This window comes from Peromyscus leucopus, chromosome 14 (genome assembly GCF_004664715.2).
Source record: "Peromyscus leucopus breed LL Stock chromosome 14, UCI_PerLeu_2.1, whole genome shotgun sequence".
Taxonomy (NCBI): Eukaryota; Metazoa; Chordata; class Mammalia; order Rodentia; family Cricetidae; genus Peromyscus; species Peromyscus leucopus.
This window is the reverse complement of record NC_051075.1, coordinates 68575630-68598851: the sequence shown is the minus strand read 5'-3', so window position 1 is coordinate 68598851 and position 23222 is coordinate 68575630. Positions and strand designations below refer to the sequence as shown.

The 23222-nt window shown below is 42.2% G+C and overlaps 1 protein-coding gene across 2 annotated transcripts in view; it reads left to right on the top strand.

Moving 5' to 3' along the window:
• Fbln5 (fibulin 5) overlaps positions 1–1633 on the top strand; it is a 73051-nt gene extending 71418 nt beyond the window's left edge. For both annotated transcript variants that reach the window (XM_028888269.2, XM_028888268.2), the window contains exon 11: positions 883–1633. In XM_028888269.2, coding sequence (XP_028744102.1) covers positions 883–1044 — 162 coding nt within the window. In that variant the 3' untranslated portion in view covers positions 1045–1633. The remainder of the gene's footprint in view (positions 1–882) is intronic.
• Positions 1634–23222: the final 21589 nt, after the last annotated feature.

The following is a 23222-nucleotide window of genomic DNA, read 5'->3' as shown; positions in this document are numbered from 1 at the left end:
AAGCATGACAGCAGGCAGGCAAGCACGATGCTGGAGCAGTAGCTGAGAGCTCACATCTTGATCCACAAATATGAGGAAGAGAGAGCTAACTGGGAACAGAGTGGCTTTTGAACTCTCCAAGCCCACTCCCAGTGACACACCTCCTCCAACGAGGCCACACCTGCTAATCCTTCCCAGACAGTTCCACCACCTGGGGACCAAGCATTAGTCTTATTTAAACTTCCACAATAACTAGAAAATCCTGAAATGGCTCTTGGAATTATTTATTATCATCATCATCAGCATCGTTTTAGGAGCTCAGGTGATTTTTGATGTCATTTGTTTGGAAATTACTAATGTTATTGCTATGCAAGTAGTTGTTAGACTGTTTCACTTAGGGAACACTGACAAGGAAAGTGTCTGTACATACTCAGTAAAGGTGCAGATTTTTTTTTCCTGAATATTTTAAATCTGTATTTGGTTGAATCTCAGGATGTAGAACCCACAGATATGGAAGGCATTTTCTAAACAATGGTACCATGCTATGTCAGGGATGTTTGCACTGTCTAGCAGGGAACTTGACAGCAGACGTGGACCAAGGCAGTAGCATATACAACTATATGTAGTAATAAATCCTTTCTCTCATGTGCAAAGTTAAGGGCCTGCAGGGGTGGGGGTGGGGTCAGCGGAGGCTTGCCTTAGGAAATGACCTTTCAGGTAAAGAATGGGCAAAGCTGGGAAAGAGCTCAGCACCACTGAGGAGCATGGATGACACCACGGTCATGGTGACACTGAAGTAGGCAAGACTGAGCATCCTGGCTCAGGCTGCTGTTCCCCTAGCCATCCCTTTTGTCAACACCATATCTTTTCTAACTAGTGTCCCCACCCCCGTTCTGTCCACAGCAAACAGGGCCTATCAGTGCCACCCTGGTGATGACACGCCCCATCAAAGGGCCTCGGGACATCCAGCTGGACTTGGAGATGATCACTGTCAACACTGTCATCAACTTCAGAGGCAGCTCCGTGATCCGACTGCGGATATATGTGTCACAGTACCCGTTCTGAGCCTCGGGCTAAGGCCTCTGACACTGCCTTTCACTAGCACCAAAGGATAGGAGGAGGAAACCAGCAAGAATGAGAGCAAGACGGACATTGCACCTTTCCTGCTGAACATCTCCCTGGGGCATCAGCCCAGTGTCCTGACCCCTACCTGTACTATTGCCAACTGTCACTCTGAAGGACACCCTGCCCCTAGTTCCCACGATGCAGTTATCCAAAAGTATTCTCCTTGGCCCCCCTGAGGTGAGGGTGCCAGTGACTCTTCAAGGCCTTCCATTTATTTCCATCTTTTTTCAAAGACAACAGATTAGGTTTGCTGGGGTTTGAGTCTGTGTTCAAAGACTGATCAGCCTGCTCTCGTCTCTTCTGCTCCTTCCTCCAGCTCTTGCTGCATTGCTGCTTTGCAAAAGCCCCCATGGGCTCATGGGAAAGGCTGGATATAGCTAGTTTGCTTCTTGCGTGTGCAGAGAAGGCTATGTGGAAACACACCACAGCAGGATCTAAGGTTTTTAAAGAGTCTATTTTAAAACCACATCTGGTATGTTCAGCATAAAAGAAGTTTTTAATTGTTCTTAAAATTTGTATGACTGTTTAACCTTTTCTTGTGCATTTTGAGTTTTTAAAGTGGTAGAGTTCCTTCGAAAAGGCCTCAGATACATGTTATGATCTGTCTTCCCAACCTTAGTCTTCCCTCCATCTTAGCCTGGTTTTTATGATGACCCCTTATTCATGCTTTCTTAAGAATTTTTACCCAACTGGGTTGGAAGACAGAGGTATCCAGACTGATTAAATATTTGAAGAAATCTTGTGTTTGGTTAATTTTGACATCATGGATAATTTAGTGCTTGGGGTTGGTTTTAATTCTGTGCAGTGGTTTGGAAAGGTCTCCAAGGGACTAAAACCTCCTCCACAACTGGGCCAAAGGTTGGGTAAAAGGTGGGGGAATGTAAAGTGGGGTTAGTGGAAGAGCGAGGGTCAGCATCAACCCCATGTTTTTTTTTATGGTTGCTCTCTCATATGGTCTGTTGTAGGTACTCTTCAAGAGTGGGGCAGAGGACAAAGGGCAGAGGGCAGAGGGCAGAGAGCAGAGGCAGACTGTATGCAAGTCCCTGTAAAACCAGTGAGTGGCCCTTGGCTCCGTGTAGAATAAAAACTAATTAGGTAGGACCCATCTCTAGAGATGGATGCTCTTGGTCCTGGGCAGGGCCTGGGCATCAGAATTAGTTAAAACAATAAATAGCAGAGTTGAAGATGCATTGTTAGAGAGAGGTGGGTTAGTGAGGCCCAAGTGCAGTTAGTGAGGCCACTTTGCCTTCAGCACCTGTGCGGTTTCTTTCAGAACGTTCATCTTGTCATCCCTTCCCTGATCAGGAGCTCTGGGTTTTCACCAGGCAGAGGTAAAGAACACAAGCTCCAGAAAAGAGACCGAGTAGACAGCTGCCCCCATGATCAGTTCCGGGAATGGATAGGAGGCTACAGAAGGAGAAAATGGACTCCCAAAGACACATCTGTAGGATCAGCCTATGGAGGCTCCTATCCCACCCCTTAGTGATGTACTTAAATGCCTCTAAGGTGCTCAGCTGTAGCCTGGACCCAGGTTAATGGGCAATTCATAGATTTTTGGGTATGTTTTGTTTGTTTATTTGTTTTTGAGACAGAATCTTGTTATGTAGCCCTGGTTGGCCTCAAACTCATTATGTAGACTAGGTTGGCCTCGGGCCTCCTAGTCCTGAGATTAAAGGCATACACCACCACCAAATTCATGGGTTTTCAGATTCTTCAGCAGAGGCAAAAGGCCTGACCACCCACATCTGAGCAGCCCTGGCCTATCTTCTTACCCACAGAATGTGTCTCACTCACACAACACAGCTCTGGTTCATTGTTTTCTCTAACTAAAACCAAGTTCATCCAAACCATATCCAATAGTGAGCCTTCTGGCAGGTTCAGGTAGCATTAATAACACCCACCCAAGTGGCACAGAGGCTTCAGTTTGGAAGCTTGGAGAAAAGGACAAATTCCTTCAGTGAGACTCTCTGCAGAGCAAAGGCCAGAAGGCACCATCTGGTGCAGGTACTCTGCTTGTGAGGAGGCTTAGGAGGGGGAGACAGGGCAGGGTTAGAGATGCATGCAGAGTGTGGGCACTGATGCAGCAGCCAGAACCATTGACCCAAGCTCAGCACAGCATGGGCTCAACTTTCCTCATGACGCAGAAGACTGAGACGATTTGGCCTGTGGTTTTTGAACCCACTGGTTTCCAAGGTGCCACATTTGGAACCAGACGCAAGTCCCTCGGGTTTACATTTTAGTTGTCATTGTCTAAATATAGTTTCCTGTTTCTAAGAAAAAAGGCACCTAGAGGCTTTACAAAAGCAGGTTCAGAGGGCCTTTGGCCTTTGGGTTACTCTTTCAAAACATCACTGATGAATTTAGTTTAAATGAATAAGAAGCATGTGGGATCAATTTATCTTAAAATACACCCGGGCCTCAAAGTTCAAGGGAAGAGCACCTGGGGCAGAGTGTGTGCTGTAGGACCAAACCCAAAACATTCGGGATGGTTCTAGAGGCTCCCAGAACTCAAAAGACTGCTTGCTTCACCCATTTGCTGGGAATAGGTGGGTATTTTTTTTTTCTCCCATGGCTGGGGGTGTTGGCCTGCTAGCAGGATTCCAGCATTTGGGAAGCCCAGTGGATAGGCTGTTTTGGAGACCCTAATATATCTGGGCTCTCCAGGCTTATCTCTTGTCAGGGTGGCCCAATCCTGGAGCTGGGGTTGAGTTTGTCAAGTGAACCCTGGTTCCATCATATCCTGCAACATGAAGGAGCCCGTGAAAAGAGGGCACCAGATTAAGGTTCAAGAGATCAGCCAAAATCCTCATGTTACCTACCACCTGACCATCTGAGTTCCTCTCAGACGAATACTTCCATTCAGTTGCTTCTAATTCTGAAGTTCTGAGAGACCTCACAATGTACTTTGAGGATGGCAGCCAGCATTTCCATTAAAGAGCAGTTTTAGAGTTTCCCAGAAGCATGCCAATCATAACACTTTCTAATTGGCACAAAATCCACCTATCTGTTGCCTTGAAGTCTCGAGTAACACACTCAAAAATTTTCTTAGGTAACAGTCTTGGCCCTGGGAGTGTTATTTGCCCAGATGGTGAAATGTTTAAGAGGGTCCGATTGCTTCATTTTCAATGATTTAAATGTATTTTTGTGGCCTGGGTGTTAACTGTAATGTGCACAAATTGTTCATCCCTAGCCAAAAAGGTCACCCAGAAAGAGACAGCATGACAAACACAACTAAACAAACAAACAAACAAACAAACAAACAAACAAAATGTTTCCTCTCATCTTGCCAGATGAAATCTGAATGGTAAAAGGTCTTTATTTAAGAGAATATCATACTTTATTTTATTGTTTAAAAATATTTTTCCTTATTCTTGAGAATTTAATATATGTATACAATGAACTAGAACCATATTCCCCCTATCTCCTCCTCTGCTCCCCCTTATTTCTCCAATACATCCTCCTCCCAGCTTTGTGTCTTTTTAAAATTTGTATTGTTTTGATAACCCACAAAATCCAATTAGTATTGCCCACATGTGCACAATGTGGGACCATCCACTGGAACATGGGAAACCTACCAGTAGCCACACCCTCCAAAAAAGAATGCCTCTCCTTCTCCCTCCCCAAGTGGCTATCAACTGCCAATAGCTCCTCAGTAAAGGTGGGTGCTGGGGAGCTCTGCTGGACTAAGGTTGCCGTCCACCATGTCAGGATAGCTCTCTCCAAGCCCTGTGCAAGATGGGAGGACTCCCTTCCTCCAGCACAGGCTTCCTACTCTCTGCCTGACAGTATTTGGACGCTGACCATGAGCATGGATGCCTGACTTATCTCAGGCATGACTCTTGACACAATTCCCTGCAGACACTCTCCTGCTGCTGCCACACATGGGAATTAGGCTTTGCGATTTGGTTGTTTTGATAGGAGCATGCTACTGTATGATAACTAGGCATTGTATCCCAGCCTTATGATAGGAGTTTGCTCTTTAACGCAAATGAGGTGATTCCCCAGCCACTGTCCCCATCCTCTATATCTCCCCTCACTCTGGGATAAAGTTGAACTGTAACACTGAAGCTGCCTCCCGGAAAGCTATTTCCACCATACTTACAGGCCATATAAAGCCCTGTATGATGCCTCTGCTCCCACAAGGAAGACAAACCTCATAGCCTGGTGGCCAATAAACCACAAGAAAGAGGGAGATGCCATGGGTGGGGGCTGGAGAGCACCTCCCCTATCCACACTGGAATTTTGATGGCTTGATCTCGTACAGTTCTTGTGTGGATAACATTAGCTACCCTGAGTTCATGAGCATGATAGCCATGCCGCTGGCATAAGACAGCGTTTCAGAGCAGCCCCCCTTCATCCTCTGCCTCTTATATTTTTTTCCACCTCTATTCCACAGGGAAAGAACTGTAGTTGAGCTTATTGCTGGCTTCAGAGAGATGAACGTGGTACATGGTTCACTGGTGACACACTTATATGAGGATCTATAAATTACCAGACAAACCTAGAACTAACCTATTTTAGTTTGATTTTAATAGTTACTAAGCTGAATTTTTTTTTTTTTTTTTGGTTTTTCGAGACAGGGTTTCTCTGTGTAGCTTTGCGTCTTTCCTGGAACTCGCTTTGTAGACCAGGCTGGCCTTGAACTCACAGAGATCTGTCTGCCTCTGCCTCATGAATGCTGGGATTAAAGGCGTGCACCACCACCACCTGGCGAAGCTGAATCTATTTTATACAACCAAAATTCTTATGAGCACTCATGGATATGTGTTCGAAATTTGGAATAACCACCCTCTGTTTGTAAATATTAAATGCATTTAATAGAAACACGAAATACATGTCAGGTAAAGAAATTTCTCTCAGGCCAGTGGGATGGCTCAGTGGGTAAAGGTGCTTGCCTCCAGCTCTGACCATTGGAGTCTAATCCTTGGAATCTATATGATGGAAGAAGAGAACTGACCCTGAGAGTTTCCTTCAGTCCTCCACAGGTATACCCATACATGCATGTTTATACAGGTGCCACACACATGCATTCACATAGACAAATAAAGGTTAAAAAACATTAAAAGGTAATTTATTTTTTATTTGGCCTGTATGTATGCATTTTGATATTTCTTTCCTGCTCTAAAGTGAACATTTAGCAAAACTCATTAGTTCCAAACCTGTTCATACTCATCAACCACAAGCAAATGCACACTTTGTTCTTTACATGGGGAGTTTTGTGCTGAAATTTCTTAGTCATTTTATTTACCAGATGGTTGGAGTCCCTGAAGATAACTAAAAGATGCTTGCAAAAAAAAAAAATAAAAAAAACAGCCAGAACAAATCGATGTACAGATATAACTAGAGTTTTCCTGCTTTGCCCACAGTCAGGACAAATCTTTGTTACCCGCCAGTCCCACAGCTGCTCAGACCCAACCAAGTAAACACAGAGACTTATATTGCTTACAAACTGTATGGCCGTGGCAGGCTTCTTGCTAACTGTTCTTATAGCTTAAATTAATTCATTTCTATAAATCTATACCTTGCCACATGACTTGTAGCTTACCAGCATCTTCACATGCTGCTTGTCATGGCAGCAGCTGGCAGTGTCTCCCTTCCTCTCAGCCTTCTACTTCCCAGAATTCTCCTCTCTCCTTGTCCTGCCTATACTTTCTGCCTGGCCACTTTATTAATACAGAACGATATCCACAGCACACAGAGGCAAGATTCATCATTCAAGTGGATTTTCTGGAGATGACTGCATCAGCATCTCTGATTTGCTAATGGGTCTTTATCGTGACTCTTAGCCAGCATCTAACAGAGAAATAAACTGTGACATGAGAAGTTAAGTGTCAACCCACAAATGAGCATTACTGGTGCCTTATAGTGGGGAACAGCATCTTAGCAGGCAGAGGCTAGCAGCACCCCCTAAAATATTTTTGTTTTGCCTGCATGTATGTCTGTGTGATGGCATTGGACTCCCTAGAACTGGAGTTACAGACAGCTGTGAGCTGCCATGTGGGTGCTGGGAATTGAACCTGGGTCCTCTGGAAGAGCAACCAACTGCAGCCAGTGCTCTTAACCACTTAGCCATCTCTCCGCCTCACCCCCATCTTGATGAATAATGTGAAAATGAAGGCAGGGATAAGCTGTACATGGATGCAAATACAAACACTACTCTGACAACCATTGACAAAGATTCTATAAGTTATTAACATTGATCTGGGCCAGCAAGCTATCAGATAGGTTGCCTGCACTTAAAAGTCATTTTGGTTTGGGAAGGAGTGTTTTGGTTTGAACCTAGACCTTTTTCTAATTCTTACTTTTCAAGTTTCTACTCAAAGCAAACTTTCGAATTTTTTCCCCTTTATTATTGTGTGTGCATAAAGTATGTGTGTGGGTGCATATATACCATGTCATGTGTTCAGAGGTCAGAGGACAACTTTATGGAGTTGGTACTCTCCTTCTGTATTTCTATTGGTTCAGGGGATAAAACTCAGGTGTCTAAACTTGCACAGCAAGTACCTTTACCCACTGAACCCCTTAATGCCTCTGCCCCGGAAGAAATATAATGTTATAAAACAAACATGTGTCCTAGAGAGCTGCTACACTTTTACATGGGTGCTTGGAGTTCTTCTGAATTTTAATATACAAACAATTCCAAACTTATCTTTTAAAGGAAGGTGTCTGGATTCCTGTTATATTTTCAAATGCTCTGCCTTCCTGCTCTTAAAACTTTTACCAAAAGCGACACGATTAAATACAAGCTATGGTACATGCAAAGACTTCAACTCTAATTCCAGGCTTCAAGCTGGTATTTCCACATAGCACTTTGCCAATCTTCCTAAGAAGCAATCCTATGGACCATAACAGGGCTGCATTTTTCTTGGGCAAAGGCACTATTGAAATCATGGCTGGATACAGTGGCATGAACCTTTAATCCCAGTGCTGAGGAGGCAGAGGCAGGTGGATCTCTTTGAGTTCAAGGCCAGTCTGATTTACACAGTGAGTTCCAGGATAGCCAAGGCTACTTAAAGAGACTTGTTTCCAAAAGCCAAACCAAACAAAACACAAACAAACAAACACCTCCAATCTTCTTGGGGCTGGAAATGTAGTTTAGTTGGTAGAATGCTTGCTTGGCCTGCACAAAGTCCTAGGTTTGATCCCTAGCACCGCAGAATCTGAGAGTGGTGGTCCAACCTTGTAATCCCAGTCCTCAGGTGGTGGAGGCAGCAGGATCAGACAGACATTCAGGACCATCTTCAGCTGCAAAGGAAGTGCTGGTGAGACAGGGACTCATGTACCTTACCTTAAACACACTTCCTTCCTTCTTTGTTGTTGTTAAGGTAAAATGTACACAGAGTAGAATACACGAAGTTTGACAATGCCGTTGGACAAGATAAATAAAGACATGCAGCATGAACCCCAGGTGGAGGTGTTAAAGATTCAGCAGTGTGCGCTGGGGACTGGAGGGCAGCTTGCTGGGGGACACAGGTGGCAGCAGCCTTTGAGAAGGGGACTGGGTGCAGATTAGCAGCTAAGGCCCATGATGTTTGGACATCTGGACCCTCTCTCAGGGCGGCCAGAATATTTCCTTCCACGTTTGGCTGGTTTGGACTTTTTACTGTTTAGAATGTGAATGGATTGGAGAGTACGTAGGTGGCAGGAGGGGAATGGAGATGGAGATGCTCAGAGTTCACCAGGACCATTCTTTGATCTACGAAAACCACAGACTCTTATGAAAGCAGGGTTTCTTCATTTTCTCACAGCTGGGCAGGCAATGGCTTCCAGAGTAAGCAGTGAGGCTCCTATCCCTAGGGACTTTAGTTACTACAGCCCCTACACAAAGAAATAATTCTGAAATTAGCAAAAATGATTAGCAACCAAATATGAAAACTAAAAGTTGTATTAACCCTGCTACCTCCTATCTTCCTGAAGCATCACTAGCTAGCAAGTTAGGGAAATAAATGTTCTTCAGCCATGTTCTCCTGAAAACATACTGCATTCATTTAAATACATGGGGAAACTATCTTGGCCAGAGGAGTTGTAGCATGATGGGAAGGAAGATGCCTAGTTGGAAAGTTTTAGAAAGCTTTAGATTTTAAGCCTTTTCATTACAGGCTACAGAAATGACTAAACAGTAAGGGTTTGTACTGCTCCTGCAGTACAAGCAGAAGACCCGAGCTTGATTCCCACATCCCCACTGGGTGGCAAATAAGCACCTGTAATACATAATTAAAAATAAATCTTTAAAATTTTTATCGTGTGTGTGTGTGTGTGTGTGTGTGTGTGTGTGTGTGTGTGTGTATGTATGCACATGTTCTATGCCATGCAGTTAGATGTTGGAGGACAGTTTTCTGGAGTTAGTTCTAGTCTTCTACCATATTGATTCTGGGGACTGAACTCAGGGTCATCAAATTTGGTGGTAAGTGCTTTTACCTGCTGAGCCAATGCATGCATTCTCTTTCTCTTTCTCTCTCCTTTTTGAAATAGATTTTTTTCTAGTTCTTTCCTATCTGTGACATAAAGCAAGTCCTTTGGCCTTTCTGAGCCTTAAATCAGAAATGCTGAACCTGAGCCATGTATTCACCTAACTTCTTAGCTTCCACTCTATGCCTGATACTAGCTTATTTAAAGATTCTTGCTATGGGGGCCAGAGAGAGAGCGCTCAGTGTTAAGAGTGTGTTCTATGTAAGCATGACCACTGGAGTCCAATCCCTGACATTCATGTAAAAGGCCAGGAACAGCCAGGTGTATAACCGCAACCCCAATACTGGGTAGCAGAAATAGGTGGCTATGCACACCTCATGAGCCAGACAATCTAGCCAAAATTGTGAATTTCCAGTTCAGTGAGAGACCCTGTTTCAAGGCAGTAAGTTGAATTATGATAGAAGAGGACACTCAATGTCTTGTGCTGGCCTCTGCATGCATACATCCATGCCTGCACACCCATATACTCATATGTATATACCATATACACAAAGGAAAAAAAACCACTGATCTAACACTTCTTTCCATCAGCCACCATTCTTGTTTTGACAGTATCACTTTGTAGCTTAGACTAGCCTGGAACAATTGCTTTAGCCTCCCAAGAGCTGGGATTGCATATGTGAATCACTATGCCCAGCAATCAGTCTTATTTCAAAAACATACCTGTGGTTTTTTTTTTTTTTTGTTTATTTGTTTTGTTTTTGTATGTTTCATACTATTATTATTCATTGCTGGACGCTCATCTTGGCAGGAATGAAAGGAGGTTACGTAGAAGAACTGAAGGAAGATCAGACAATAACAAGATTCACAAGATGCCCGCTCCCCAAAACTATAAAAGGAGGAAACAGTTACTGAGAAGAAATTTAACAGTGGTGATGCCAACAAGCTGGGCAGGGGAGCAGCTTCTGTGAATTGTCACCAATGCTGAGATGGGGTTTTTGGTGACACAGCCTTGAAGTCACCCACACTCCTGTAAGTAACATCAAGAAACGAATTAGTTCCCAGAGCTAGATGGGTAGCGCTGTTTCTCTCCTCTGTCATCAATGTCTCATCTGGGATGAATAGATGCTTTTTTCACGTCTCCCCAGCAATAGTCACACAACAGGGAGTGACACATTGGCAATGAACTTCTTGCTGTTGCTTTTGGTCTAGTATCCTTCCCCTAGCCCACAGCATGTCTCCAGTCTAAAGTCATTTGTTAGCTTGTATTTCAAGGGATAGAAGAGTCACTTGCTCAATCTGTAGGGCAGGGTAAGGAGAGGTGTAGTCATTCATTTAGACACATTAGAGACTTTTCATGAGTATTCAGTGAGTTAATGGACATTGTCAGAGACCGATGAACCCAGAGTGGCTAGAAATGAATGGCAATTCAACTCAGCTCAGACAGAATATGCATCATGGGCCAAGGACCAGAGGGTTCCAAAACCATTCGGTATGAAATAATGGCTGCTTCTTCAGCTACAGGTTAGTGATGCCCAGAGCACTTTAGGAGACACTCTGGGTGCTAAAGTTCATTAGGACTATGACCTCAGTATAAGTGTGGGTAGCTCTAGGGGCCATCAGAACAATTGTTGGTGGCACAACACACACATCCCCCACCCCCTTGACTTCTCTGCATTTCTTTCTTTCACAAACTTTAAATAAGCACCTGAACCAGTACTGTGCTAAGTGTTTAACTGTGACCCAAAGGGCTAGTGCTATTTTTGTCCTTGGTCTCCCTTTAAAAACTCACCAGGTCACTGCCTACCTTTCGTCCTGTCCTCTCCTTCACCTTCATGTCTCCATTTCTTTCTTTTTTCTTTTCTTTTCTTTTCTTTTTTTTTTTTTGGTTTTTCGAGACTGGGTTTCTCTGTGTAGCTTTGCACCTTTCCTGGAGCTCACTCTGTAGCCCAGGCCGGCCTCGAACTCACAGAGATCCACCTGCCTCTGCCTCCCAAGTGCTGGAATTAAAGGCGTGCGCCGCCACCACTGCCCGGCTATGTCTCCATTTCTTGTAACTCAGAAGTCAGCTGCAGACCCTGACTCCCGTGAAATCTAGAGAATGTTGCTGTGATATCTTTGTCACATGTAGAAGTAGAGACCTTTCATAGTTCCAAAGCCCTCATTGGGGATGCAGGGAGTCTATAATTTCCATAGTCATTTCTGACTCCCAATTCTCAACTTTTCTCCAATCTCTTTGTTTCACAAGCCCATCACCTACTAGAGACCCTTACCTGTGGACCCTGATATGACATGATACTTCTTGCTTGACTTCTACAAAGACAGCATGAATAGTGTCCACCCACAATTCATGTCTACTTGGAACATGGGGACGTGACCCTATTAGAAATGGGGTATTCACACACACATGGTTAGTCAAATGAAGATAAATTTTTAACGGGGTAGGATGAACCAACAACCCAGTCCTGAAGTTCTTACAAGAAAAGAAGATATTCAGAGGGATTCAGAGAGAAAGGGGGCAGCGTGAAGACTGGGCAGAGCTGGAGTGACAGCTATATGCCAAGAATAGCAAGGATTTCTGGGAGTCACCAGAAGCTAGGAAGAGGCAAGGAGGGATCATCAAGCCTTCAGAGGAGAGTTGCCCCACAAACATCTTGACTAGGGGACTTATAGCCCTCTGAGCTGTAAGAGATTAAATTTTTGTTGTTTTAAGCTGCCCAGTTTGTGACACTGTCATGACAACCTCAGGAAACAAACACACGCCATGCTCATCCGGGTGTGTGGCCAGCTTCCCTGAGGAGTTGGGAGTGGAGGGTGGGAGGGAAGGCAGGGACATTTCAGCTTTCCACTCCTGTTTTCTACTGGCTTCCTCTTCCACCACCCATCCTTCCTCCCCCTCATCCAATGTGCCTTTTAATTCCTCCTCCCCCTGAGGTCCCCAGGCTTCAAATTCACTTGACTCTACTCTGAAGGACTCAAGCTCTCAACCTGCTAGTAGGTCAAAGACTCCCAAGATGCTAGGCTGCACCAAGGTCTTTTGCAAAGAATTAAACCCCTTCTTGAAAGTGAGACAAGGGCTTTAAGAGCTGTTCATATCATCTCTCTCCTTGTGGAAAATATAACCATTCTCTACTTCCTGTTTTTCAGCTCTGCAGAGGCAATGGGGTAGCCTTAACCTACCTCATCGAGGGTTCAAGTTACACAGAGTAGAAGTCAAGAGAGAAGTGTCTGTCAGTCAAAGCTTGGGCTCTTCAGGAAGATATTAAAGCAGTGGTTCTCAACCTCTGGATCATGACCCCTTGGCAGGCGTCAAATAATTCTTTCACAGGGGTTTCATATCAGATATTTACATTATGATTCATAACAGTAGTAAAATTACAGCTGTGATGTAGCAACAAGATAATTTTATGGTTGGGGGTCACCACAGCAAGATGAACTGTATTAAAGGGTCATTGTACTAAAGGAATTTAAGAGGTGAGGTTGCCCTCCCTGGGAGGAACACTCTAGAAGACTATCCTTAGCTTTCTTCTTTAAACCTTTTCAGTTAGCTTGTTTTTCCCCACTGTTGAATGAGTCTTTTAAGTTCTACTTTCTCCTCTTTGTGTCCTCTGTATTTGATCTCATTTGTATTTACATGTATAGAGATTTCTTTTTAAATTTGACTGTATTTGTTATTCTATTTTCTCAATGCATGCTCATATCTAAGACCCGTGGAGCAGTATTTTTCTTCCAAAAAATTTTTTTTAAATAAGACTTAAGGAAAATGAAGCCCAGTGGTAAACTAAGTTGCCCAACATCATAACATGATCTGAATTTACATGGCTGAGTTGGCCTTAACCCTGGCATGTCTTCTCCATGCAAAATCCATGGTTTTCTCAGAGGAGAGCTGCTGGCTTTAGCCTGGAAGAGCTGTGTCCTTCAGGCTAGCCCTTTCCTAGCTTAAACTAGAGCTCTGAGTATGCAAGCTTGACTCGGTTTTGAAATCACATTGTGTTCAACTAGATTTCTAGCCCTATTTTAAAAAGCAACATTATTAATCAGTTTGGAGAACTCTGCATCACGACACTGGCTTCAGAAAAAATAGTCTTAGTAGGTTACATGAGTATTTTGAAACTCTGTCTTTATTTTTTTTAATTCAATAAAAGTTTGCACAAACAATGCATCCCACAGGAAAAACTTATGCCAGATTCCAGATGTCTAACACATTTGCTTGAGATATTAGAGTTCATGGCCTCTTGTGCTTATTAAACCAAAATATGTGAGTCCTTAGAGATGATTTTTAAGAAGCGGGAGTGCTGTAGGGTCAGGCTGAATTCTGGGCAACTACAGCACTTCAACAAACATTCTCATCCCAGATTTGTGTGTGTGTGTGTGTGTGTGTGTGTGTGTGTGTGTGTGTGTGTGTTTGTTTGTTTGTTTAATTTTTAAAACAGCTAAAGCAGAGAGTATAATAGGAGAAAATATAAGATTTCTAGTTTTGATCCAGTTCCACTTTAATTCAATATACAGAAGTGTTAAAAAAAATTCACGTTCTAGTCCAGTGTCTAGTGTTGGATTCAGAATGCTGTGATAGTAGTGACCATCTACTGGGAATTAACTGCAACCATTACAGTGTTTTGTCCATGGTACACCTTTATTCCTCATACCTGTCATTTTCATTGTTTCCACTGACATCCTGAACATCTTCCTCTCTCTCCCTGATGAAGGTCAGTCAGACACATGGTCTGTCTGCTTCTCTTTCTGCCCTCTGCCCCTTGCAGTCTCTTATCACCCAAGAGCTGGAATGATCTGCATACATGACAAATCACTTCATGTTATGCTTCCTCTCCAAACTCTCCAGTGACTTCTCAGCCTAATCACATAAAGGCAAATGTTTTTGAACTAGCTCATGCTGTGTCCTTTGCAACAAGCACCAGCTCATGATCCTTTGGCGTCAGTGTTTATCTTCCTTCCTGCCTTTCCCTTGTTATACTTCTTAGTACTTCTTAAACATGCCCGGCAGGTTCCTTTGGCATGGTTCACTGGTCAGGCAAAGGCTAAAGCACACCTGCTCTCTCTCTCCAGGTAAGAAAGGAGGATTCCTTTTGTTTCAAATAATTAGCAACAACACACCCCGAAAGTACATGATATTCTATTTTCCCCTAGTAATCTTTGCTGTAGCAAAATTGGCCCAAACCGACTTAGAAATTGAAAGTAGAAATGCCTGTTGTTATGAGGTTGTTTGTTTTTATCTACTGTGTGGTCATCTAATGACTGTGATCAACTTGTCCCACTGAGTGAGCAAATGATACCTGAAAACCAAGGCTGTCTTGCATGGTTGGAAAAGGACTCATTTAGGGAACTATGTTTCAGGTAATTCAGAAAAATTAATTTATATATCGAGACAGAGTCTTACTATGTAGTTCTCACTAGCCTGGAACTCATAGAGATCCCCCTGTCCCTGCTTCACAAGTGCTGGGATCAAAGGTGTGCACCACCACACCCAGCTTAGAAAGTATTTTTAAAATCATAAAATATTTAAAATAATTTTTTCAATTTAACAGGTATTGGAAATAAAACATAGAGTAGGGGGATACTTCCATCAGTAAAGCATTTGCCGCACAAACATGAAGACCTGAGTTTAATCTGCAGCACACACACACACACACACACACACACACACACACACACACACACACACGCCAGGCACAGTGGTGTATATTTGTAATCCCAGGTCTGTGGAAACAGAGACAGATGGCTATCTCGGGCTCATGGGCCAGCCCATTAAACTTAATTGTTGAATTCCAGGCCCCAGTGAGAACCTATTTCAAAAACCAAGGTGGATAGTGCCTGATGAATGACATCTAAGATTATCTCTGGCCTCACTCATGAGCACACACATCCACACATATGCATGCATGCACATGCATGGCCACATAGTATTGATAACTTTTTGTCTTAGTAGTCACAGTATACTATGTGTAAAATCAGGATTATCATTATGAATATCCATGGCTGTCCCTGTCATATCACAATGTTGAGTAGTAATAGGTGTATTTACTGCTACACTGCAGATTACCACACTTCGTGAGTCCTTTGCATAAATTTACATGGAAATCAGGAGCCACAAATAGGCATTTTGTATTTCTGGAGTTGTCTAGACTCCTTAGCATGGCAATACTTTAAAAGGAGAGGCCAGGGGACTGGAGAGATGGCTCATTAGTTGAGAGCACTGGCTGTTCTTCCAGAGGACCTGGGCTTGATTTCCAGCACCCACATAGTGGCTCACAACCATCTAACTCCTATTCCAGTGATCCAGTGCTCTCTTTTGGTCTCTATGGGTACCAGGCAGGCATGTGGTTCACAGACACACATGCAGGCAAAACACCCCTACACATAAAATAAAATATTTAAAAAGGAGAGATGTTTGTCAGTGAAAGGATCATAGATGAGTTTTAAAAGCCCTTTTTCCCAACTCTGATGCTTCCACAAGAGCATCTTCAGGTCTGGAGAATTGGCCACTTGAAGAACTTGGGGCCAGAGGCACTATATCACAGAGTTTGGACCAAACAGGGAGAGGACCAACAATAAGATAAAGAGCCATGGAACACAAATTGTTTTCTCTTATAGTTTGTTTCTAGAAAGTTCTGTTCATGACATTGACACTGTTATTCAGCCCAAGACAGACGAGTCTTGCCATCATAAACCTTTATACACACACTCATCTATCATAAAACAGTCTTCATAATAGAGCCACATTAAAATAGGGTTTCTGTGTTTCTTTCTGTTATGTTCATTCAATGTTTGTTCAATGTCTCCATGACTGTGCCATGCCTGATGGTAAACTTTAGAAATGCAGATGTGGACACAGCTCCATCTCTCCCGTTTTCTTATGTTGATCATTACAATGATCCCAAGTAGATGCTAGGACACCGCTTACTTATTTCCTACATTTCAGAGATAAGAACTGAGGTCCAGGAAGTCTGTTACACTGTCCGTACTGGGTGGTTTTGTGTGTTAACTTGACACAAGCTAGAGTTATCAGCGGAAGGAGCCTCAGCTAAGGAAATGCCTTCTTGAGATCCAGCTATAAGGTGTTTTCTCATTTAGTGAGTAGTTGATGGGAGAGGGCCCAGCCCATGGTGGGTGGTGCCATCCCTATGTTCTATAAGAATGTGGGCTGAGGAACCAGAGGACACAAGCCCTCCTACATGACCTCTGTATCAACTCTTGCTTCTGGGATCCTGCCCTGTTTTAAGTTCCTGTCCTGACTTCCTTCAGTGATGAACAGCAATGCTGAAATGTAAGCCTAATAAACACTTTCCTCTCCAACTTGCTCTTTGGTTATGGTGTTTCTTTGCAGTAATAGAAACCCTAACTAAGACACTGTCACATATAAAAAAAATTCAAGCAAGAGCTTAACCTCAGGATTTCTTTCTGCCTCTAAATCTCACTCCTTCCCATGCCACAAAACATGAAGTACCAGACATTTAAAGCAAATAAAAATGCATGCAAATTACAATAAAATGAAAACATTAAAATCCCAGTTCTGAAGCATCTCTTAGGGACACTATTCAAAACTCATGCCAATCTCTTACATTTAATTATCAGAAACTGTGTTCTAACTCAAGGAAAAGGAGAAATTTAGAATTGTAAGTGATTTGGCTTCTATGCTAATACCATGCAGCTAACTGTCCCAACAATTGAATGCAGTCATGAAACCGGATACCTTTAGAGTCTCTTATACTATTTTTAGCACTGCTTTTCTTAGAATATCAACTTCATTCATCCTAATGATAGATTGGCTTCTACCTAGGAAATTTGAACCCTAATGTGCCTTCTATCACTAAAGATGGGATTGGCTGATTTTTGCCTAGTCACAATTTGGAAAAAAAAAAAAACCAAAAACTCTAGGGAAAGATTTTGATTGACCTATCCTGAGTTGGATACATGTAGCATGAATCTTAAAGAGTCTTATTAATAAAAACAAACCTGAGGCCAGGTATTGGGGTGAATGCTGGAAGATCAGAAAAGCAGAATAAGCCACAGCTACCTCACCTCGCCAGTTCCTCAGCTGATCCTGTTTCCTCAGATTGGAAGCCTCTGAGTCCTTATCCAAATGAATCTCAGCTGAACTGCTTCTCGAAAGCCTGAATGCTTAACCAGGCTAAAAGCTTCTAGTTTCTGGTCTCTGCCATCACTCGCTGGGATTAAAGGCTTACTTTCCAGGATTAAAGGCGTGAGTGCCACCATTTTCTAGCCTCTGTATCTAGTGGCTGTTCTGTTCTCTGACCCCAGATAAGTTTATTAGGGTGCACAATATTTTGGGGAACACAATACTACCACAGATACACTTTTATGAACTAATAGCTTCTATCTCGGTTGCTGAGATGAAACACCGTGACCAAAGAGCAAGTTGGACAGGCATTTGATCCCCAGGACTATAAAAAACAAAACAAGACAAAATAAAAAATCACGAGTCAGCCCAGTGTTAAAAAGATGAAAACTAGGAAAAACCTTTTGGAGAAGGGATCCTCATTGCTTTTCATGGTGGCAAGCCCAAGAGGTAAAGAGGGAAGACAGAAGGTCTTCCAGAGCAGTGTGATCAACCTCCTGAGAGATGGGATCTTGAAACTGTGTGGAAATAGCTAAGCATGTAGCAGAGCTATAGCAGAACTGTAGATTTTCATGGTGGGCTGTGGTTCTCTATCAGAGAAGCTAGAAGGAACAGCGGAGAAACTTCTGGAGCTAGGAAGCTTATTAGCCCATTCTATTACTTTCATTTTTCCTGTGACTGGATATCCAGGGATGGAAAATAATCTACCTCAGACTATGACAGTTATTTCATTGGCGAAACTAAAGGAAATATTGGTATCTTTCCTTGCATATGTCATGAAGTTTTTCTTCAGTAGGTAGTACCCATCTGTACCAGAATGTGAATAGTGCATTTCCCCCACTAGGATAATCATTGCAAGAGAGCAAATATAAATAAATATTCAGGAGGCTCATGGAGGTGGAACTGATGATAAAAGGAAGATTTCAGAAAAGGGAAGAATTGAGGCAATGGGCTTTAAAAACGGACTTTAGAAGTCTTTGGCAGTAGATCACCTGCACGCAGCAGATTCATTGGCTTTTTCAGGGTGGCTCAAATCCTGTGAGTTTTCTCCCAGCTATTGTGCCTGTGGGATGGCCACTCCTGAGGGTCTTATTAGACTTCCTCTCTCTGGTGTCTTTGATTGATGAAGGGCTTGGCTGTCCTATGTTATCATTTCTGTTTTACTACCTGTTGGGCAGTTACTGTGATCAGCCTAGACAAAGTTAAGAGGCTCTAAAGTCCAACTTTCATTGATAGGCATTTCAAAAAAAAATGTGGACATGAACTGAGTAGCAACATTCCCTTACTCTCATGACCATTTGTCTTTGGCCTTCCATTATTTTTAACTGAAAGCATCGTTACTAATATAGTTATTGTCCTCCCAGTCATGGACAGCAGAATGTCCTAGATAAGTGCCTCTCAATTACAGAATCAATTTTCACAGTTACCAAAATTTAACAGTAAGGTTTTGGAATTATTTACTTTTTATTTTCCTTTAAATTACAGCAGAATTAAGCCTACCTCTTACAATATCTTATCATTCAATTCTGGTAAGAAATAAAAGAAAATAAAAACAATTTTATTGAGTAGAATTTACACAGCAGTAATCCACCCACTTAAACTATCCAATCTAGTGTGTTTACAGAATTCTCTAAGCATCATCACATTGACTTTTGGAATATTTAGTCACCCAAGAAAGGAGCTCTTTAAATATTAACAATAATTTCCATTTTTCTTCTCACATCTTTTCTCCTCACCCCAAGTCTTAGACAACCACTGATCTCTACATATTTGCCTGTCCTGGACCTTCCCCTTCTCCTATATAACTGTACTTTTATATCTGTTGACTAACCTGCCTGCCTCCACCAATCCCTCAAGCTCCTGATAACTGTGATTCTGCTCTTTCCTAAGACATAAGCTTTTAAAGATTCCATATATGATTGAGATCATGAAATTCTTGTCTTTTTGCATCTGGGATATTTTGCTTAATATAATTTTCTCTGGGTTCATATTTGCTGTTGCAAATGATTAGGTTTTTTAAATATAGCAGAATAGCATTATATTGTACACACACACACACACACACACACACACACACATATATATATCTCACATTTTCTTTAATTCTTTCACCCATTGAAGAAGACCTAGGTTGATTTTGTCTTCACAATTGTAGATAGTGATATAATAAACATGAGAGCACAGGTGTTTCTCTAACATTCTAATTTTTATATAACTCATAGTGAGATTTCTAGATCCTGTGATAGTTCTATTTTAAATATTTTGAGAAACTTTCATATTATTTTCCATATTGGCTGTACTAATTTACATTCCCAGAATATTTCTTATAGAATTCTCCTGAACAGAAAGAAAAAATATGGGCTCAAAACAAGGAGTCCAATATGGAGTCTAGGAGCTGGGCTGTTGGCTTCGATACCTTTTTTGGTAAGAGAATAAAAGGTTTTTTGGCTTGGGGCAAATTCTTTTCCTTCCCAACATGTATTCTATTTAAGTAACCAAGACTGTAGACTTTTCCTATTCTCTTTCTAGTTCTGATGATCTGCCCAGTTATGTACACAAGGGCAAGAATAAAGAATTTTGTCTTGATTTTCACATTGTCCTGCCCCTCAATAAACTCTGTCTAAAACAAGAAATTGTTTGGAATTGTCTGCTGTCTTCTTAGCACTCTGGTAGGCAGCACATATACATCAATAAGATGTGGGTCTGCAACAACCTTCAAAACAGAGGACAATTGGAGAGCAATAAGGAGTTCATTAAAATTTAAATGTGAAGCCACGTGTTGCAGCCTGTAAGAGGAAAGGGGAGCAAAGGAGAGCTAAGTGTATCTTAAAGTTCAGAAGGTACAGCAGTAGAATGCTTGATGATTGGACCAGAGTGAACATTTGACCCAGGGATATCTGACACTAGAGCATCTATAACCCACACTTTGGGTATTACCTGGATGGGAAACAGGAACAGAGACAGACAATCAGATTCCTTTCCTATGTATCTGATCATGGAGAAGCAGTCATGTTTTAAGTGGTGGGCTCTGAGCCTAAGGTCTGCTGGTTCCAATGGATTAGAGACTCAAAGATGTTTGCTGGAATGTTCAAGTACACAGATGGCCCACTTTTCACAAGATGAGGTGAGCATTTCTGAGTACCACTTGGTCAGGTTCCTGAATATGTCCTGTCATTCTTACCCAAGTTGGGGCTTAGGATTAGAAGCCCATTCTCTGTCTTTTATATGAGAGCTAATTTGAGGGAGTTTTTGCTTATTGTAGCATCAAAACTCTCTTTAGAACAGTCACAGATCAGAAGATGAACAAGATGATGGTTCTTGTGGGCTTTAAGTGATGAACTGGGTTTATGTAAAGACAGCTTTACGGTTTCTGAACCAAGTCTGTGATTTGGGAAAAGAATTTTTTTACTTGCTATGAAGGTAAGGCTGGCCTCAAACTCACAGACTTGTTTTGCTTCTTCCCACTGAGTGCTAGAATTATAGGTATATCCAACTACTCTCCAAGGGAAAGAGATCTTTAGCCTTTGTCACATACATACTTCCGGTTCAAATTTTGGCTCCTATCAATCTTTGTGACCTTGGAAAAGTTTCTTATCCATAAAGTCTAGACAGTAATACCCACTAGTTCTTCCAGTGTGGTTGCAAGACTCAGATGAGCTAGAAGCACACTGCTTGGCATGTTGCAGATATTATCATTCCAATGTATGCTTATGTTTACATTTGGATTGGAGAAGAGAAGTCATTTTCTACTTGGTTCCTAGTTTACAGAAGGTAGTTTTGGTAGAAGCACTTATACTTCCCACTGTTTCAAGAGTTGTGTATGGGTGTGTGTACATGCATGTTTATTTGGCAAGGGTGTTGTTTTGCTCCCCTTACCCCACTTGCTATGGGAGTTGTAGTCACTATATTCCCAGAAGAGCTATTGTTATTAATCAGGCATGTGCTATGAGATGGACGGGTGATGAGTTGCTTGTGCAACTAAGCAAGTTCATGTTTTGCAGGCAGCATCAAATTGTTTCCTGAGGACACGTTTTTCAGGAATGGAAGAATATGCCTCACTGGTCCTCAAAGATCTTGTCCCATCCCTTGAGCACTGTCACATAATAGGGCAATATGATAGCTCATTAGAAGTAACTTAATGGTCGGGTGGCAGTGTCGCACAACTTTAATCCCAGCACTCAGGAGGCAGAGCCAGGCAGATCTCAGTGAGTTCGAGGCCAGCCTGGTCTACAGAGTGAGATCCAGGACAGGCACCAAAACTACACGAAACCCAAAACCCTGTCTCAGAAAACCAAAAAAAAAAAAAAAAAAAAAAAAAAAAAAAAAAAAAGAAGAAGAAGAAGAAAAAAAAAAAAAAAAAAAAAGAAGAAGAAGCAACTTTATGGAGCTGCTATCCAGTTGTGCTAGAAATGTACTTCATGGTTTATTTTTTCTGGTAAATGAAATCTGCATCAGCTAGGAGACGGATTACAGACCTCCCACGCTTCCTCAAAAAGTACACCAATTCTTTTATAAGCTGGAAGAACGGAAGCCAGCGAAAAGCTGGGAATTCTAAAGGAAGAAGGAATGTCTGAAAAAGCAGGATTATAGAGTGTTTTGATGACCCTCTCCATGCTCCCAATTCATTCAGAAACCAATGTGTACTTTAAATGAACAAACTAAACACACAAGTGTCTGAAAAAAATGTCTGCGGATTGTTGGTTAATGTGTCAACCACATTTATTCATGAATTTTCCTTATGGCCTTGGAATAGATTTAAAGTAAGAGGAAGAAAGCCTTGGCATTCTAAACTGCCTAAGGATTTTGCTTGGCAGTCCTAACTGCTGAAAGTAAAAATTACAAACAATAGGTTTCAAATTGTATTTCAGATTGTAATTAAACATTTTTAAATAGTATTTTTATTAATTCTTTGAGAATTCCATTAATATATTTTGATGATGTTCACTTCTCCCCCAACTCCTCCCAGATCCAACCTTCTTATCTGCCCTACCTCATACTACATGTTCTCTCTCTCTCTCTCTCTCTCTCTCTCTCTCTCTCTCTCTCTCAAAACCCACTGAGTTCAATTTATGTTGCCTATACTTCTGGGTGTGGGGCCTTCCCTGGATTGTGGTCAGCCTACCAGGGGCCACACCCTTAAAGAAAACTGACTCTCCCTCTCCCAGCGCTATCAAATGCTAATAGTTCCTCAGCCAGGGGTGGGACTTTGTCTCATATCTCCACCCCTCCACCCTCCTCCCCACGTTGGGATTTTGTCTGGTTTGAGCCTTTGTCTGCTGTGAGTTCATGTTGTGTAACTGCCCTATTGTGCCTGGAGAACACTGCTTCCCTGTAGTCATCTGCCACTTCTGGTTCCTACAATCTCTCTTCCATGAAGATCCCTGAGCTTTGTGAGGAGGAGTGTTACATAGACTTCCCATTTAGGACTGAGGAACCTGCAGTCTCTTATCCTCTTACGTGTTGATCATATGGGTCTCCGTGTTAATTGCCATCTACTGAAAGAAGTGTTTCTGATGAAGACTGAAAGATACATTAATCCATGAGCATAGCAATAAGTTATTAGGACTCATTTTAATACTTTGTCCATTTAGTGGAATAATGGTAGTATATCCTT